This window comes from Anneissia japonica, unplaced genomic scaffold, assembly GCF_011630105.1.
Source record: "Anneissia japonica isolate Jap-2015-1 unplaced genomic scaffold, ASM1163010v1 scaffold426_len1935630_cov189, whole genome shotgun sequence".
In the NCBI taxonomy this organism is placed as follows: domain Eukaryota; kingdom Metazoa; phylum Echinodermata; class Crinoidea; order Comatulida; family Comatulidae; genus Anneissia; species Anneissia japonica.
Window position 1 is genome coordinate 1,591,634 of NW_022713172.1, and position 17,285 is coordinate 1,608,918.

At 33.1% G+C, this 17,285-nt stretch overlaps 1 protein-coding gene across 1 annotated transcript in view; it reads left to right on the plus strand.

The window, feature by feature from the left end:
* LOC117108356 (basic helix-loop-helix transcription factor scleraxis-like) overlaps positions 1 to 13,009 on the plus strand; it is a 16,261-nt gene extending 3,252 nt beyond the window's left edge. The window contains exon 2 of the mRNA XM_033250349.1: positions 11,361 to 13,009. Within this exon, the coding sequence (XP_033106240.1) occupies positions 11,361 to 11,432 (72 nt within the window). The 3' untranslated portion in view covers positions 11,433 to 13,009. The remainder of the gene's footprint in view (positions 1 to 11,360) is intronic.
* Positions 13,010 to 17,285: the final 4,276 nt, after the last annotated feature.

The following is a 17,285-nucleotide window of genomic DNA, read 5'->3' on the forward strand; positions in this document are numbered from 1 at the left end:
GTTTTGGGGGGGGGGGGTGTGGGTAAGAAATTGTGTTTTATCATGTTTTGTTTTTATTTTTTGTAGGTTAAAAAGAGATGAAATTTTTATGTCATTGGTTCAATTCTTTATCTTTTAGCTTATCGTAGTTGGCGGGGTGGGGTTGGGATGGAATTAAAATGTGAGTTAATCCTGATGACTTAATTATAATAACAAAGGGTATCACCGGGCTTATAAACAAGTTGATATAAACAAAAAGGGTGATAATTATTGTTAATAAACAGCAGATGGCTTAGACAACTTAGAATTGAGAAACTAGATAAATGAACAGTATTAACCATTATAAAAATGGCAATGTATAAATATTACAAATAATTTAGTACTATAGATAATAATAATAATAATAACAAAATCACCCGACCAATTTTTTTTTTTGCCAAAGCTCAAAAAATTTTGTCTTTCAATTGTTTGTTTGTAAATTCCGCCTGATCAAACGCTACACTAGAATATCCGGCAAAGTCAGCCACTATTTACATGAGACCTTGCACTATGTATCAATGGAGTGGTTACATTACTGATTAAAAAAAAACCAACCAAAACACCTCCCTCAAGTTGTATTGATCAGATTGACGAAGGTTACATGGTTCCAGAAATACGCCATCCCCTTTTTTGTCCCAATTGTAACTAGTCTCGCATATAGGCCATATATGTATATGTACAGTATATGTGTGCATGTATATATGTATATATATATATCATATATATCAACAACTCTTTTTTTACATGGCCTTAGCACTCTGACAGTAAATTAAAGTTACACATAACACATAAATAGATGAAGAATCACAGATGTTACCGGTATTATTTGGTTAATATGATAAGGGCCTATCTATACATGTCCACATTTACTTAATTTACGTGTAATAAATATTTAATTAAAGCATGGAGAACTTCCTGCTTGATTGAAATTCGAAATAAAAATTTTAGTATTTGTCGGGTTTAATTAAAGACCGATTCTATAAAAGAAAATGGGTCGTTAATCCTGTATATTTCCTGCAAACCTTGAAGTTCAATTAGAAACCAAAATGAAAACGGAGATACCGAGTATTGTTTTCAATATTATACCATTACATTTGAAGACATTGTTGAAGTGATGACAAGATACGGGTTGCAGCAAATTGAGTACCAAGGCCCTCAATCAATTACACAGGGCCCATTGGCGCAGGTGCTGGTCACGTACAGGCACAGTTAGTTGCGCAACTAAATAAACCCAGTTTATACCGTAAAATAATAATAACGTAAAATAATAATAATAATAATAATAATAATAATAATAATAATAATAATAATAATAATAATAATAATAATAATAATAATAACAATAATAATAATAATAATAACGTAAAATAATAATAATAATGATGATGATGATGCTGATGATGATAATGTAAATTTTGAAAAGACGCCAAAAACTTTCAATTTAAAAAACAAAAAGTTTATAAAATATATCAACTTCTGCCTTGACAGACTTTTGGATACTTTTTCTAACTTTCTTGCCTTGATCGATACCGGAATGATAAAAGTCATCTATGATGCGTAACTTTCTCGAATAAAGAAGCACCAACATAAATTTTAATCTGACGAACATTTCATTCGCCGTTTCCCCCCCCCCCCTTTTTTTTCGGACATCTCTGGATCTGACCCTGTTAAAAAAGTGATTTAACAATGAATAGTTCTAATCAGACTACTACTAGTATATATAGTACAGGGTATATATTTTCTCCATGGTACAGTACTACAGTATGAAAATTAATTAATGCAACACCAAACCCAAGCTTTATAAATAGGCCTATTGGGGAAATTCAATGAGGCCTACTGTATGCATTATTTAGCAATAGATGATAATTTTGCCAAATGAAGGACAACGTTGGACTTACACGGAAATTAACAAAAGGCAGAAAATAAAATTTAAGCATGGAGATAATTATTGGGTCATTAGCGGTTTTTTTTGTTTAATGGCTTAATTACCCTTAATAACAGTGTGTTACGTCATCGTAATCCATCGTTGTCGGTTTCTGTATCGCGGGACATATCGTTTTAATTATTGTTAATTATTATAGGCCCATTCCAATACGGAAGTATCATGCTTGAGTTAATTAAGATAAATGCAGAATCTCACTACGTACTCAGCCAACAAAACAAAGCTTATTGTACGGTTGTATTGTATGAAGTTATAGGCCTACTTCCATGGTATTATTCGAGTATATTTAATTCATACAGTATTTTCTAATTCAGACAATATTTTGCTTTTCTTTTGTTTTATGTGAGTTACTCTACTGTTTGTTATGGTTTGTCCAGTAGTCGACGGATATCTATATTTTCATTAAAAAAATAGGCCTACGTAGGTTACATTTATACATGGAGGAAATGAAATTTATACTACTCGATAAATAATATATTACTATAGTAATATATAGGCCTATAAAATAACTTTTTAAAACCTATTTTTTCATTCGGTTTCAAGTGTTTCACTGTTTCAGAATCCAGAAGGCAGCTGCATGTGGTTGTATTTGAGTTCAACTTCTCAATCGGAAGTTTTTGAAGAATGTTTGCACAAACTTAAGCCTGCTGTCTTGTCTTTTGGCACCTTAGGGGGAGACGTATGACCTTTCTTATGCTTAGCGTATCATATCAAGCGAGATCACGGCACAGATATTAGAAAAGCTACCACGCGCTCACTGACCAGCCGATGAGTGAAACTTTCGAATTAACTCACATTTTTAGTAATTGTACAGAATGTTATTGCTCAAAAGAATTTAACAGTTCTCGTCAAGCAATCAAGTTGATTTGTCCAACCTGTTATTACATATAAAAAAGTTATTGTACATATTGTATTATACATCAAATTACGAATAGGGGGCCTAATACATAAAAAAAAAGTTACATAACAAATCACATCCGGCTATATTATTATTATTTTAGTTTAAAGATGTTTACTTCTAGTTGAAACATTTTCAACTCAGAACTGAAATGTTCTATACTATATAATCCTGCTTGGTACTTTCTTTGCATTGGCTATAACCAACCTAGACATATCCTACCATTTTCTGTATACATAAGCGGAAGTATTACAGCGTGGAACCCACTATAGATATATGTATATCCTTGCACCTGGGATAAAACGAAGGTTAAGTAGTTCACAGAATAATAACAAAAAAAGCCAACTCAATTCCTAAGGGAACAATAAACCCCTAATCAGCAATATACAGTTATATAACCATGACGTTTAAATATTATGTACTTCATAATATAAACAAACTAAGGAACTCCGTTCCTTGATAATTCGATACCCTCCAACATATCAAACCTTCCAATTTTCATCGTAAAATGGTGCTATTGTAGTTTTCGACGCCGAATGACTGTTAAGCCGAGGGATTGATGTCGTATTAGAATAATGTTTTCCGTCTGCCTGTACGAGGCAACTGAAATATATTTGCTCCCAGATGCACAGTTTGGGGATTCTTCAAATTCTGTGACGATTCCCTGTACAAAAAGGTATCGATAGTGAAACTGAGTCTTCATTCATAATTCTCAGTGGAATTTATTCAATGTCAGTTGAAATTGTAATTTATTGGAGTCCCTAGCAATCGGTAAGATTGAACCAAGTCAAAGCGTGTCCGGATGTGTATTTCCATCGTTTTTTTAACAGTTTTCTGGAAGTGAACGATGACCTTGGCGACCACTTAATATTTTTGTTTTGCAGTTGAGCACTACTGTAATAAGACATCCTGAACCTACTGTAGTTGATGATAGTCACACGATAACGATAAACAGATCTATGCATATCATTTATAGGCCTACCTAATGATATCTTATGAATTATTGTATTATTCCTATGACAGACTGTGCGTACCTCTGAAGAACACTGGTATGAAAATTGGTCAGGGCGGTTTTTTATTTATTGCATTAAAACATGGCAAACATATAGGCCTTTATCATTCTACAAGACGCCAGATATCTAATTACAACAATGCAGTAAAATGCTTGTTGCATATGGAGAAAAAAGTTTACTTAAATTTATATTCATCCATGTTTCGTAGGACTTGTTTTTATTGAGTTTGTTTACAAACATATTTAATTTTTATGTAAAATGGCTAAAACCGGAAATAAAAAGTGGCAAATTGGTGAATTGGAAATTCATATTTACATACAATATGCCGTAGTTTGGTCGTAGTCTACATACTGTATAACTATATTTGTATAATACGATTTTGAATTTTAGGAAGTTTAGGCCTACACATCTTGCAACCGCTTTAGATTCCGTTCCCCCTCATCACTCATGTTCAAGTTGTCGGTTGAGGTCAGACTCATATAAGGCTTCCCTTAGGACTAAAAGTTCTTTGACTTTTTAGAATTTACGACTCATCCGATGCAGTGTTGACGAGTCGTACTTGCTAAACGGTAGTCGTTCAGAGTTGGAAGCCGGGTGTGTCGACAGTTAAATTATCTTTGCTCCTCTTGATCAATTACTAATGGACCGCGCCATCATTTTATTTTCTGTAACGAATGTTTTGTCTAGATAGCAATGTTTGAGAAACGGAAAATCATAGCGTGATGTTGTTTTATTCTATGATGGTTAGGTCTGTTACCAAGGCCAAGCATCTATCATTCTTCCATTTTATACCTACAAAAAAATTATTAGATATGTAACCGTCTTATAATTATAAATGTGTCATCAATCTCATAGGCCTAATACTACTAATAATAATATTAATATTTATTTATTTATATATTTTCTTATTAATCTCTGAATTTGTCCTTTTATATGATTGTCTTTTTTTTATATATATAATTTTGCAATATGTAAATCCCGAGCAATTCGGTTTTTACTGTGATTTGTGGATATTTTGAAAAAAAAATAAACAAATAAATAATACGTTCGTGTGAACATTTATGAGTGCGTATCGACGACATGATTGGGCTTAAATATTGTACATGTAGGCCTATATTAACTTAAACATGTCGCTTCAGCTAAAATGTTAAATACAATCACATTCATTTCAAAGTGAAATAATCACGTTCATTTGTTTAGGATAGGTCTATGTTAACAACCATTGCTATTTCTAAAATTAGGCCTACACTGTGATTTTCCACAGAACTTTGCAACTTTAAAATGTAGAAACATAATTATGCTTTAAAATATTTGACAAACGCTTAGTAACTGTAGTCTCCAGTTCTTATTCTTCTACTCAATAGTAATCTACTTATCGTTTTTCTTCTATCTTCCTCTCTCCCTCTTCCACTTTAAATTCCTACAATCGTGTGTCTTTTATTCATCTGAAGAATCCACTAAGCGGCATTTTGTCATCTTGATCACCCATCCATGTTTCTAGCAAAGTTCGGCAGTACTCATCTTTGTTATCATTATTTCAAATATCATAATAAACCTATTTTTATGTAATATTTCTCATTGTTTCGATAGAGTCGGGGTTTGACAGTCATAGCTGGATTTGTTAAATTTGACTTTTAATGTCAACGGTGATTTATATTGCGTTACGTTATGCCACATCTGCCAATATAACTCACCCCTGACACGTCGACAAGCTAATCAGCTTCATAGTTAATTGGAAACACCCAACAAACTGAATACTATTAATAATCATAATCAAATTGGTCAAGGCTGCCAAAATAAATCCGTAAATGTCAATACAAAAACACTCCATCAAGTCGTCGTCGAATTAGAGTTGGATACTGGAACATTAAATAAATTGAAGTTCGATAAATACTGTACATAAATTTGATTATTGTATGGGGATGTTCACCTGCAACATTTTGCATGGCGTTTGGCTACTTTGTTGCTAACGACCGGGTTCATTCAAAACCAATTGTCTTTTCGTTGATACAATAAAGAGGTTGATCTTGTATAGTCACTGTATAAAACAATTACCTAATACACCTTTTTTTTTTTTTATAAGAACACATTTTATATCACTGAGGCTGAAATTGCTTGAAAATTAAGAACAAATTGAGGCTGTGGCAAAATGTCAAATGAGATATTTATTTTTAAAAACCAATAAATATCTGTACCTTATGTGTAGGTGCGATTATGCAAAACAGGCCTACAGTAGGTGTACTGTACTTTTTGGGCCATTTTTTCAGGGCCCACTTTTACCTACATTCCAGTACAGTGTATAATGTTGTACAATAATATTTTTTTATGTTTAAAAATTGTGTAAAATAAGAAAAAAATAATAAATGAACATTTTGAGCCTGAAATCGGCCAAAAAGTAAGAACACTGAGCCTGGACACAATTTTACTGGTTCTTATAAAAAAGTGTACATATTAGGTAAAATTATATACTACTGTAGTATGCCTATATTTTGAGGACTAGGCCTATTAGGAGTTGCGACGATTGGACGCCATGTGATATACAGTAGGCCTTTAGTAGGTAGGATTTACTTGGTGAATGAAGAATAATAAAGTTATTTGAAGCATGGATGTCAGTAGGTTTGTAATAGTATTTGCTCTATATAGTAAAATATAAGCATAAACAACGTTTGAGACTGAAGATACTAGGTATTACTATAATACTTCCGTATTTAGACTGGATTAGAACATTATGCTCATACTTGCCATCATACCATATTTTCATGCAAATATGTTTATAGGCCTGTTGCTGTTGTTATTATTGTTGTTATTATTAATACCTATTAATAGGCCTAATACAGAAATAATATTTATATTTTTAATGCCTAATACCGTAATTAATAATAACATGAAATTAACAATAATAATAATAATATTTGTTTATATAATTCCTTGTATGTGAATTATTTTTGTAGAATCATTTGATATTCATTATAAACTAGTATAATATCAATTTATATATTGCAATTAAACTTACTTTGTTGGGAATTAATTTATAGGCCTATATGTATTTTTTGTATAGGCCTGTATGATTATATTTGATATTTAAAATGAAAAGCACCATTTTATATAGGCCTAATCAATAATATTACATATTGCTTGACATAGGCCTTGCACGTATCCATGTGTGCCCTATTTCCAAGATACAACGAGTTATCAACGTGATATTTTTGCGTCGGACTCCTTTTTGTACATATCGGACATTAGATTACCCGAAATTTAATCGATACAAATGTGACATTCAAGCTATATATATACATAAATTACCCCGAGTAAAGACCTTTATTGCAAAAAATGAAGCGTTTCGATATATTATACATCCGACATAAAGCCTAGCTGTCTTATGAAAAAGCCCCAAACACGCGAAGTATTCCAGTAAAATTCTCGTTGTCGGCTCCCTCAACTCCCAAACGTTTAATCATTTTAAACCATTATGCGAGCTGATCAGCAAGGTACATTAGGATTGAGTGACAACCGCAAGTGCTGCAATACGATGATGCTTCTTGCTAATAATAAATGTACTATGGCACCGAACGGGTATCAAAATAAAATATGTAATGCCAAATTGTGTTTATTAACTTTCGCTTCATTATAAACAAACTTATGTTTTTTTTTTACACAGACGTGCGGTTGCTACCGCGCAAGTTCAAAACATAATTTCGTTTCTTGCTATTAATTTTGTATACAGTACAAAACGCAGGTTTCGCCAAGTGGCTGTATTATATAACATTATAAAAGATTGTTAAAACATTTGCTGTTGCGACAGTGCAAGTGCTACTAAAAAGATGAGGCTACTCAATTATAGTGTACCGTACTAGATGGCACCAAACAGACACTGAAATCACAGCCAAGTAGGTCTACTGTTTGGCGAAAGGGTGTTATTAACAATCAAAATCCTATAAACAAACTAATTTGTTTAAACATGTGCTTTTACTACATGAGCGCAAGTGCGAAGAATGACGAGGCTAAACGCACCGAACTATAGTGTTAATGGCACCTAGCGGGCAATGAAATCCCCTCAAAGTAGTGCTGTATGGCCAATTTATGTTATTAATCATAAACAAACCGATAGTTTTGTCGAACAGATGCGCGACTGTATTAACACTTCCTTTTGTAGACGTTCGGATCTTTTGATATGCTTATGTTTCTAATAATGTTGCTGAACACTATAGCCTGTAGTTGTCATATCTTACTAGGCTTGTACGGTGGGGTTAGGCTAGATTATACCAGAGAATTACGTTAAAACAACGTGACTATAGCTGGGTACATGAAGAAAATTTTTGTAGTGGGCATGATATTATAGGTTCTAGTTGGCTAAAACAAGTGAATATATCAAACACATTAATAGAACTAGGCCTATGTGTACATTATGCCTACAGTTTTTTGAAAAGTACTGTATTAACCAAAATAGATAAGGCGTATACAGAATTGAATATTAATATCTCAATTAGCAACAAGCAAATTTATTCAAAAGTGAAAAAATACTGACTTACGGGTATGCCCAACACGGTCATTATTACTATATTATTTGATTTATTTTACTAGTCCACACAATTACAAGGTTATGATCTATTTAGAGCCTAATAAGAATAGATATAAACAATATACGGTATCGTATTTACTTTGGTATACATTTATCATTTAAAGTAAACATAATTATACAGAAACGGAAATAATGACATTGTGTATAGTGCCAAGGCCTATGTTAAAAAATTAGCGTTGAATTAGAGTTGCTATTCCTCCATGTTAGTTACACTTACAGTAGGCCTTACTTCGTACTTCTTATGAATTTTGTTGAGGGATAATACAACTGTATTTTTCTATGCTGTCAACTAATAACAATGTCGATATTTACAAGCGTTCCTTGTCTATTAACCTTTGAACTGCTACATCAACTGATGGAATTAGCAGATAAAAGACTGTTTTTGTACATTATTTGTGAAATCCCGCTGTTCATATAATTATGAATTCGTCAATGGAACCCAACTGTAACGGACGGACACTGAAATTATCATTAATATTCCTTCTGAATATTTGGAAATGAGGCGGTACAACGATAAGGCAGCCGGCATGATGATTTTTCTGGTTGATTTTTTATTCCACAGGGACCGATGTATCCTAGAAGCGTGGTAAACGTATTAGTCTGGAACTGTATTTAGGCCTATAGTACCGGTAACCGAAAAATAATATTTAAAAAACATAAGCTAACCTTAGTTCGCTCTTCTATGTTTATGGTACAACTATACATAATGTTGAATTATTGTATTATGCAATTTCACTGAGATTATTGCTCTTATTTTACTAATGTACAACTCATAAAAATGATGAAGGTCACATATAAACGCTTTGCGTGCACTCTTTTCCATTTCCTCTGCTATGGGCTGGCTTTGCATCGACTAAACATCTATAATGATACATTAATTACCAATAATAAATATTAATGTTGAGAATAGTAATAATTCAACAGGCCCATTGATGGCAGTTATAATATTTGTTTTTACAATGATGATGACAATAAATAAGGAAAACAGTAAATTGGCCTATAAGGGAATAGGCCTACTTATAACATTCACCATTCTAATTCTGAAGAAACCCTAAAAAGCCTAATGCATGAAAAATATAAATTAAAATTGCTTCCACTACCAATTTTGATATGAGAATATTGGATTCTCAGTGTAGAATACTGGAAATTGGATATCAGTACTATAATACTCTGAATTTAGATACAGTACATTATGCCTATATCATTGAACTAATACATAACAGGCATATAAAACATATCTATCTATTATATTTGGACTAGGCAGACACATACATAATATCTTATACACAAAATGAACACGACACAATAGACATCATTGACAGAGAATACACAATGCTCATACTCTACTTCAGTATTGTTAATTAGCATTTTGTCCTTATTAAGTCCTATGGTCTAGCCAAGATGAAATTTAATTTTATGTTATGCTTGTTTTCAAAGTTTCTTCTAAACACTACTATGTTGTTTTATATTGTTGTTGCTATTGTATGGTATACAGTAATATAGGGCTTTGTCTTTTAGACCTATTTTTATTTTACGATGCCTATAACTCAATGATGGTAGGTATCACAGCTTTGTGATAATTATACAGTAAGCATAATAGTTGTGGGCATATGATTGTTTGGCAGACCATTGAGTCCTTCGAGTCGATAACTTACGAGTACATTACTCTAAATAAACTTCGGATGGAACGTTAAGCATACATTGGCCCTTCGTACGAAAGCGAAGTTCGCTGTTCACAAAAAGATTGGAGAATTTATTGTCTCTTGGCGTATTCTTTGGCCTACTATCGTGTCAGTGCAGCCTATGTGTAAAATGTGTTGTGTGTGAGTGATATTGTCGCGTTACGTAGCATAGTGATATATTCGCTGTTGGAAAGCCTTTGCCTATGTGTCTTAATTTATAAATCAAATCAATTCAATTATTGTAATGGGAAAGTAATAATTTTCCAAGCGTGTTCCACACCGTTGCCATAATATATCTCCTGTGCTGCTATTTTTTAGCAATAGATTTTAGGCCTCTAAACCAGCTTCGTTTTTAACAGTTTTTAATACTAACATAAATTAATTAATTGTGAAAGTGCTTCCAATTTTCAAGTTACTCTTTTTTTTAACTGAAAAAATATATAAAGAGAATTAGAATTTGTTTTTTTCAAAGTTGGCCAAATAAATGTGTTTCATATGATTTTTTTTCCATATGCATACGATTAATACGATACAAGATTCAGATGCAGATTATTGTCAAATGTCAAGTAATATAAATTCGAGATGAGTTTTCACAATTGCAATTTTCCATTATCATTATCATTATTATAATTATGATTTAATGATTTAATAATACGATGGTAACGATTGTGCTGAGAATGAGGTTGATAAAGGCGAAGGTGAGGATAATGGTGGCGATAAGGCTACTGTGATTATGGTGGTGGCATTACATAGGCCTATGTTGTCAACTTGCCAAAATGCATCAGCGTATTAGGGAATCATGGGAATGAAGCGGGGTGAGGTAATAGAAAATTGAGTGCGCCACAAGAAATAATTCAATGAGGAAGGGGAACCTGGGTGGGGTATACGCAAATATTTCTTTGGAGGAGGGGCTCTACACCACGACCCTCATACGTCGCTTCCAAGGTTAGACGCCCTCAATGATCATGTCGAATATGAACACGCTGTTAAACCATGAATGTTTAATACAGAATACGACTTCCAGCGTGTTCAGTGATTACTCGTCTTCTTGTAATATATTTTGGGATTTTTTTTCTGGAAAATGCTTGTTTGATGATATTATAATTATTAATCGATATTTGTTCTTTTTTTGTATTTCTTTAGTAAATATTTATGATTGTGGTACAATATAGTTAAGGTACTGAGGTTTATGATATTAATTTTCATGGTGTTATTCTTAATCTTTCAGAAATCTTCATCGAGATCCATTGATCCTTCAATTTTCAGTGCACATCACGAAAGAATGGCTATGTTGAGATGAAACTTTTACAAAACTTCGTCGACTGGTGGCGCACGTCGAACTTTTCAACAGCAGAAGAACATTATATTGGCAATGGACATCATTTTCCATCATTTCAAGCCACAAACAGCATTTTCATTGGTTATGAAGCATTTGTCTATATGAACATGATCAATATTAAAGCTACCCTAAACTTTCAATCGGAACTCCCGATAACATGACAAGGGGACTGTGTTATTGATATTATTCGTTCACCGTTCTCTATTGCCATACGGTAAATACGCCTACTATGAAATTGCTGTTCTGTCGAACTGAGGATAGTGTTCAGTCGAAAGCTTTATTCCTCCGTGCTTATTGAGCTGAAATTATTTGGCATTTTTCTTTGTCATTGCGTGTCAGCGAAACCATGGCAAAACGGACGGGGACGCCGGTATAAATCAATCGGCGAGCAGAGCAGTTTTCTACATTCCCAGCAGCCGGAATATCAGATTTGTTTGCAATGGGTAGAAATTGTCGATCGCTTCAGTGAAAAGAAACATCACGTGGTAGGACCCAGCTGTAGTGAATACTATTAATGGCATTTGACAAATATACAACTCTACTAATGGATATGATAGTATGTTGTACCACAGGGAAAAGAATTCTTCACTACGCATAGCTACAAACTGTCTTATATTTGTACTAATTGATTGTGATATATTGCATTACGGCTTATCGTGATGTTTATTGATGACATATTGTAAACATGTGTTATGTTAGTAATTAATGTAATAAATCTGTGCTATATTGAGTATAATGCAACAAACAATACTGATGATATTTCTCTGAAATTAGGCGTATTCGTTCAGTGGACTTAAGTCATAAACAAGTACTTTGAAATTTATAGAATCGTTATTATTAATCGTGTTTTCAAATTTTGAAGATATTTATATTCAAACTCCAAATATGATTTTTTTCATTCCAGCTCCTTTATATTAAACGTTAATAGATTCAGATAGCAAATATGAATTTACTTGAAATTAACAACTCTGATGCCTACAAAATCCAAACCAAAAGTAGGTAATTCCATTATATGTATATATATATATATATATATATATATATATATATATATATAGGACCTGACGGTCAAGATTTCCTTTATTTCATTAGGCCTAATCGTAAAAGGTATCATGAAAAAAGTCAGCCGTATACAAGAGATGTTTTCGGTGGCAAGGTTACTTACTAGACTATATTCTATTAAAAACTTGTGGGCTTCAGACATTATAACTATTGGACCCACTCCCAAATAACATTTTGCAATTTAAAATAATATAAATGTGAAGTTGTGTCGATGTAGTGCATCCAGAGTCTTCATATTGGTGATTTTTTGATTCATGGATTTATTCATGTGTAATTTAATGTGTAATATATATAGGGATGTATAAAAATCCCGATTTAAAACGACCGTCTTTTATAATCACATTCTAGAGTCAAAACATTACTACACCGGTATATAGTGAGAACTAGTATTTGAACATCCAACCAGTAAATTTCAACTACAAAATACCTCAAAAAATGATACGGTACTTGTTAATAAATTAGTTATGTACAAGCAAGCAAAGTGTGTGACGTATTTATGTATTTACTGTATTTTCGTGTGACGTAAACTACTTTTTGTTTTTATCGCCTACTCACTTTTCTCGGATATATTTATCATTTAGGAAGATCAGTTGTGGCTGCCAAGTTTTGGCGTGAGAACTGGAGGAGAGCAAGAGGCTAATGTCTGCATCTCTCCCACACTTTCCTTTTATAGAGCACCAAATAATGCGTTACTTTTATAACTATTGAAAGTTACTGTAGATAAGAAGCCTTGGTGTTTTTTTTTTAAATTAAGAAGAACACATTTTATAAGACCACTGAGGCTGAATAAAATAAGAACAAATGAATGTAAGAATTTAATTTAAAAAAACCTAATTTTTAGGAAAAAACACCAACAATCAAGAGAAAAAAAAAGACACTTTTGTTTGGTCTTATCTGTACCTTATGCACAGTAGATGCGATTATGTAGTTACACTCAGCCTATAACCCTGTATATATTGCCGTTAGGCCTACGTATCAATGTTACATGTATCTTTGAAAAATGTGTAAAATAAAAACAAAATAAGAACATTCGAGCCAATATCCCCCCAAAAATAAGAACATTAAGCATGGGAAAAACTTTACCAGTTCTTAAATAAAAAAAAGTGTATATGGTTCACTTAACCATATATTACTCGGTAGGGCTCTTTACAAGACCCATATTTCTCGATCGGCTACATTACCAAGTTCACTAGCAACGTATTTTTTTAGTTTACTTTTGGTTCGAGACGATACAGTCTAACACTTTCTTAAATATTCCTTATAGTAGATTTATTTGGAATACAGTACACTAATTAGTTTTTTAAATTTATCTTTACTTACAGCCAAAAGGGATAAACCAATTGAGCATTAAAATGTTTATTTTTACAAGTACAATTTAATAATGAAATAATGAAACCACTAAGCATTCGTGGAGTGAAAAACTGAGGATATTCACGTACGGTAATCTAGACAGCAAGGTTATTTCCGTTTACTACTTCATTGACTATTACGTTAATCTGCAAAAATCATCTGGGTCCTAATTATTAAAAAAATATATATAATTTGATAAAAATGCCATATAAATATGAAATTAATATGCCGAAAGGTAATTCATTAAGTAGTAGAGCACACTAGTAAACAATGGTGTATTTTTTTATATCAAAGACAACGAATAATTGTATAATTTGGATGTGTGATTGAATAGAAAGTGTTAACTAGTGTTTCATTTTATGCACGCCTTTGCATGAGGTCTGGGTGAAGATTTCATCCTCACCTGTTTCTGCCAATCACTTGCCGAATCGCATAACGTTGTATTTATATCGTGTTTTTCGTGACATACTTAAGGTTAGGAGCATTTGACCTATAGAAGATCGTGTACAATTCACCAGAGATACAATAGTTATAATACCCTTGCTGAACATTTAGGGGATACATACTAAATAAAACATACCGGTAGGCCGCGCAGATGTCACGAGTTGGTGTGGTTTACTTGGTTCTACGGTAGAGACAGCGCCTTTCGGCAATGCTACTCAACTTAAATTGAAAATATTAATAGGCCTATGAAGACATCTATAATGCTTGAAGACATCTATAATTAATGCATATTAGCTTTCAAAGAAACTAAAAATCCAATACAAATCATTTTAATAAAGTAGGCCTCCCTATAATAAATTATCCTCAAAATCCATCGTTAAATTAGATTCTGATATTTTAATTATGTTATATTTCAAGGATGTGAGAATTTTTTTCCAACACTGTAAATATTTGCGTCTGGTAATATTAGTAACATGCTAAATAACTAATAGGACTCGCAGACAGTACTAAGCCTTGGTGTTCGTTTATTTTTAAGTCTCCATACTCCTAAGGAAGGCTGCTAGATAACGATGCATACCCATTAAGACTAGGGTTGGTGGACGAACAACCTTTGCCGATTGAGAAGTTGTTGAAAGAGTTCTGCTATTTACTTTCAGTTCTCCTTGATTTATAAAAGCTCCATAAAATATTTCAATCATTATTGCAAACTGTGTTGAAGTTTATAATGCAAACCGAAATAATAGGCTTATGTACTGGGGGACCTAGATTGAAGGAGGGGTACAGAAAGTAAAAGGGCATTGCTGTGTTGCTGTGTTACGGATGAGTTTAAATGACGCGGGGAACCATATCACCCTCCCATTTTGAGAGACTCATGTAACTTAAAAGAAGTCCAAAATAATATTAGATGAAATTAGCTACCGAGACGTTCCGAGATTTTACAAGGATATTACACGGAGGTACTTTCACACGTGCCGTAAAATGTTACTTTTGGTTACATTTTGTTACATTTGGTAAGATTTTTGTACGTGTGAATCGGGTATTAGGTTGGTGGACGAACAACCTTTGCCGATTGAGAAGTTGTTGAAAGAGTTCTGCTATTTACTTTCAGTTCTCCTTGATTTATAAAAGCTCCATAAAATATTTCAATCATTATTGCAAACTGTGTTGAAGTTTATAATGCAAACCGAAATAATAGGCTTATGTACTGGGGGACCTAGATTGAAGGAGGGGTACAGAAAGTAAAAGGGCATTGCTGTGTTGCTGTGTTACGGATGAGTTTAAATGACGCGGGGAACCATATCACCCTCCCATTTTGAGAGACTCATGTAACTTAAAAGAAGTCCAAAATAATATTAGATGAAATTAGCTTGAAATGTATTCTCATAAATGAACCCCCAACCCCTTCCCTAAAAAAAAAAAAAAAAAAAAAGCTGCTCCAGGAGTTTCATCAGTGTTAATAGGCCTAATAATCATTCTGTGAAGCCAGGAGACGGCCAAACACTGTACTGTACTGTACTGCATGGTAAGCAATGAAAAAAATTATACAGTACCGCACAAGATTACTGAATATTCTAAGGCATGGCATTGAATATCCCCGGAAATTTGTGGTTTTCTCTCCCACCGAAGGAGAGGGGGGACAGCTCTTTCTGGTGGGGAGGGGGCAGACCCAGGCCACCATCAAGCGCCACCCTTGCAAATCAATTTTGCCTAGTAAAGAATCAATTTTGATAAAACGTGTCGTTCCATGAGGATTCGAACCCAAGATCATTCAAGTGAATTTAAAACTTGTGTATCATTTTTAGCAAGGTACATCTGGTGTAATTTACTGACACTTTTAGTACACACATGCATCGTTTTAATCCTTTTGGGGCCATTCTTCATCTAGGTCTTCATAAAATATGTCGCTTTATATCTATTAACCCATTTGTTTAGCGCGCTTTAAAACAACAAATCATAAATCTTTTTTTTTTCTGTGAACTATTTTCGCGTATTGTGACATTAAAACACCGGTTGGATGGCTTCGTTTTTTCAAACAATAGTATCGGATTGCAGACCTGTGCCAATATTCATGACATTGATGTAATACACTGCAACAATATAATAACAAGACCCTATATTAAAATAGATATAGGCATAAGCAGGCCTAACGATATTAATTTGAAAATAAATATTTCGCCTATATATTGCCACGTCTTGGAGATTGTGTTAATACGCGGCTACCAATACGCAGGTTTTTGGGGCAAACTTTGGTAGGCCTAATGACGAAAACAGAAACTTTATATTCATTGACATTAGACCTACAGACTTTATCGCTTTTATTGTTTCGAATATTTTTTGCGCATGTGTTCTAATAATTAAAACTGCTAACTCAAGATATTTGAGAGTAATCCGGATAAATTAGCGTATAAAAATTAAATTGGTAAAAAATATTCGAGCAGGTATAATTAATAAATGATAGATATCTTAAGTACTGTAAGAAGTCAAAAAAAAATTATAATCTAGGAGGAAGTGTCTAAACTTAAAACCGTTTCCTCGAAGTATCTGATAGGCCCATACCGTTGTCAGTGGGTACACTATACAAGACAAAAGATACGATACGACAGTGGTGGTAGTGTAATTGGGATTAACTTTATTTCTATCAAAAATCCACCAAAGTACGAAGTACAGAAAATGTAACAAAAGATGGGGTATATCCAGCTAAGGAAAAAGCCTGAAAACATACTGTACCACCTAATACCAATTAATAATTATCGTATACTCTTCACATAAGGCCTATATTAAAATCCCGGCATCAACAATTCCTTGTACAGTAAATGACTTACGTACTATAATAATAATAATTTATTAGGAACTACACTTTTCAATCAGTGGCACACTTCTCAATCAAGGTGCGTCCAAAACAAAATGTACAGTAAAGTTCACAAAAAAGACTTATGCTAAGAAAACGACAATTCAAAA